At 35.5% G+C, this 3,850-nt stretch overlaps 1 protein-coding gene and 1 non-coding gene across 2 annotated transcripts in view; both read right to left on the bottom strand.

The window, feature by feature from the left end:
• Nucleotides 1-3,435, bottom strand: part of LOC107871101 (peroxisomal nicotinamide adenine dinucleotide carrier) — a 12,527-nt gene extending 9,092 nt beyond the window's left edge. Inside the window, exons 1-3 of the mRNA XM_016717899.2 lie at nt 2,989-3,435; nt 2,825-2,902; nt 2,453-2,527 (exon numbers count right to left, since the gene is read on the bottom strand). Of these exons, the coding sequence (XP_016573385.1) occupies nt 2,453-2,527; nt 2,825-2,902; nt 2,989-3,069 (234 nt within the window). The 5' untranslated portion in view covers nt 3,070-3,435. The remainder of the gene's footprint in view (nt 1-2,452; nt 2,528-2,824; nt 2,903-2,988) is intronic.
• TRNAS-GCU lies at nt 156-243 on the bottom strand. Its single transcript has one exon. It is a non-coding gene; the product is annotated as a tRNA-Ser (tRNA).
• Nucleotides 3,436-3,850: the final 415 nt, after the last annotated feature.

Below are 3,850 nucleotides of genomic sequence, written 5' to 3'. Positions count from 1 at the left end.
ACTTCACTCACTTCAAAGAATGAAAGGACCATTCAAAGCAAATTAAAAGCATAGGGCAAAGGAGCTTAGAAGGTGACGGAGGGGAGTAATAAGTGATGAGATCACTTAGATAGATGCATGCTGGATGTCAGAACGATGACTTATCAAGTCATCAACGGAAAGAGAGGGATTCGAACCCTCGGTACGATTAACTCGTACAACGGATTAGCAATCTGCCGCTTTAGTCCACTCAGCCATCTCTCCCAATTGAAAAACATAAGTACTACATGATAGCAACCATTCAAATTCAAAGTGAAAGATGCCTCTGACAATGGGTAGGATTACTGCATTTTGGCTTCACTATTGCTCGAAGGTCGACAGCATTCCTGCTCAGTCATGCTTCTAAAATCAGATATCTTTGTCAGAATCCACTTTGTAGAGCAGTCTACTTTCTACCTACATACTTCCTAACTGGCTATGAATAATACTTTTGAGAAAGCTGGCTAAGAAGCCTAAGATATTGGATATTCCCATAACAAATATCATTGCAGTAGGATAATGTAACGAATCCAATAGGCAGGCTATACCATAAAACAATTAGTAATGTGTTTGCTAAGTCCTGCAATGTTTTTCAATGCATAATTGGAATAGAACAAAGATATGGATTGAGCACAACGCCATTAGCCACAACGCCAAAAGAAAAAAGAAACACAAAAGAACTAGAAACACGCGTGAAATAACTGAAGATGATCAACTACTCCTGCTTCTTGTCAATTCTTCATTAGGTACTTTTGTTTTTCACTTCAATCCCTTTTGACAATGCTGCATATTTCACAATAAGTGAAACAGGGAGAGATAGATACTTGGTGCCAAGGAAAACATTGATTGCAGCATTTCATTCCTAATTGTAGAAACAAAAACATTCTCTCCTAATTGTTTGGCCTAGATTTGTCCAAAAAACATTCTCCCTTAGTTGTGTAGGTCTAGATTTGTCTCATTCTCAACGGACCAGTCACATAATCCACATGGGAAGTCCAGTCACATCTGACAGAGTGACAGTAGCTAATGGAAACCAAAGATGTTAAATTTGATCATATTTAAAGGATTAAAAAGTTAGACGTGTCGTATATGCATCAACTGGACCCGAAGAATGTTAAAAGGTGTTATACGAAGGACCAACTCATGTTTTGGAAACTATTGCTAGATATTCTCCATCTAAGAGCCAAAGTATAGCTATTAAAGAAAGTGTAAGAATTACCAAAATCACATTTTTATTAGGTATAGTTCTATTTGTTCTATTCCAACTATGGAATCGTTAATGATGATTGAATTTGGAAATTTTGAGAAGGGGTGATAATATCACGAACTCACAGGCAGGACAAGGACTAATAACTAAGTGAAGGACTTTAGATAACCCATCACAAAGCTGCCTACATATCATCCAGATTTAGTTTCCCAATACTTGAACACAAAGCTGCCTACTGTCAATATGTTACCTACTTTACAACTCAAATACAAATCAGTGTAAGTATTTTCACGACTAATTCAAGTATTTTCACAGGAATATGCTGCTTGATGAGACAATTTTTTTTTTGTTTTTTTTGACTTGCACCGGGTGTCCGAGACTCTTCAATCCCCGACTAATCCCGGGGGTGCACAGGCCCTCGGCAAGGAGTTTCCCGCAAGTGCACCACGGGTAATTCAGGGTTTCACCCAGTCCGATGGCCCTCAGAAACTGTTTGCACCCAGTGGGTATCGAACTTGAGACCTTGAAAGGGAGCACCCCAAAGCTCAAGCCAATTACCACCAGGCCAACCCCTGAGGGTTGATGTGACAAAATTTCAAGTCCAACTTAGTAATAAATGTTCACCAAATTCAATCACCATTCAACAGGCCTCCATTTTTCCACTCTCTTTCTAATTTTATAATTAGTACTCGCGTCACTCAAAACTTAAAAGTCTAAATACAGCCATTAATCATCCCTATTTTTCCAAAAACAAACCATATAAAATTGCTCATACAATATTTCGAGCAATCTCAATCCCCAACTACTCCCTCCGTTCATCTTTACTTGTCCACTTTCCTAACAGCACATGGATTAAGAAACAGTAAATGATTGAGGTAATTTTACCACATTACCCTTTCAACGTAATAAATTTAATACTTTGGGAAATGCATTAGATAATGTTACATATTTAATGCTAACGGTAAAATGGATAGAAATAGCTAAATTATCCATTGGTTTATAAACTGAACAACTATCGTTGGACATCTCAAAATAGAAAAATGGACAAGTAAAATTGACCAGGGAGTGTGTTGGACCTGTAATTGGCAAATGCAGTACTCATATTCAATGAGCAAGAAAAAAAGACAACAAACCGCGAATATTCTAAACAAAGATAACTTTTTACAGGATGAATGCACACACGACGCACATTAGCATAAAGCAAAAAAAAATTAAAACAAGCCTCACCTGCGATGCAGCCGTACCAACTAGTGATGGAGCTAAGCCACCATATAGCCCATCCCATCCTTCCTGCTTTACAACCTACAGATCAAGCAAAACACACACGCACACAAAATAAATAAATAAATAAATAAATTATAATAATGACATTAAAAATAAACAAAGTCAATTTTGATACAAATTGAGCTCCAAAAAAACACAATAAAACAAAATACTCCCTCCGTTTTATCGAATTTCCAAAGCAAATTTAGCTTAAACTAAAACATACGGAAAGGAAATTGTGACAAGCATTTTTAACGGAAAATTTAGACTAAAGTAACATATACGGAAAGGAAATTGTGACTAGTATTTCGGGACCGGAGGGAGTAGAATAAATACCTGGGACATTTGTTCGATAGTACTAAGCGTTTTCTTCATTTTCTTCGAATTTCTATCAGTTTGCTGCCGAGTATTTACCTGATAAGATCAACAACACAAGTCAAACAAATTTAAAAAAAAATGCACTAGTAATAATTATGTGTAAAATAGTGAGGAAGTAATACTGTATCAAGAGGATATGTGATTAGTTGAGCGATTATGCCGGCCCCTGCCCCGGCGAGGCCACAGATCAAAGCATCTGACATGATTTTCTGAGGATCAATTAGTATGAAAAAAATGAAAGCTGGTCCGAACAATACCAAAGTGAAATAATATCTCAGAGCCAAAAAGTATCAGAGATTTATTAATGGAAGTGTGTGAAAGCTGATTCGACGACGATGAGCGAAGAGAAAAAAGTGAAATAGGAGTATGTAGGAAGAGGGGGGAAAACGAGGGAGTGATTAATTGACTATGTATGAATTTGGAAGTTGCGAAAAGTGGGTAGTAATTAGAGCGGAGTGGACTTAATTGGTTGGTATGAATGTTAAAGATTTCAATTTGTTCTTCCGCTTAAAAGGATGTCACGTTTGGGCGTGGTAGTTGGAAACCATCAAACTTGTTTCGAGTGTCAATGTTTGTCCTTTATTAATTTTTTTTATACGTAATATATAAATTTAGTGATTATATATGAATAATAAATAGTCAATATTGATAAGGATTTTCTCCTTTTAATTATTTTTTTCGTTGTTTGAATTACATTATTTCGTTTGTTTTGGAAATTAATTATGTTTTAATTGTGTGTGGTTGTTCTACATGAATTCTTTCCTTTTTATGAGTAATGCTAAGTATTTGTAATTTGATATCCTCTTGTGATGTTCTTTATGAGAATCGATCGCTTTTATTTTTTTTATTATGTTTTAACTTATTTTTAATTGTGGCTCGGTGATACACACGTACTATAAACTAGTGTACATTTGAATGTATTTAATTATTATAAATAAAAATATATAAAATTAAAATGAAGATGTAAAAGAGTCGAAAATTAGG

This window comes from Capsicum annuum, chromosome 5 (assembly GCF_002878395.1).
Source record: "Capsicum annuum cultivar UCD-10X-F1 chromosome 5, UCD10Xv1.1, whole genome shotgun sequence".
Classification (NCBI taxonomy): Eukaryota; Viridiplantae; Streptophyta; class Magnoliopsida; order Solanales; family Solanaceae; genus Capsicum; species Capsicum annuum.
The sequence above is the reverse complement of the archived record's forward strand: the minus strand, read 5'-3'. Positions and strand labels throughout refer to the sequence as shown.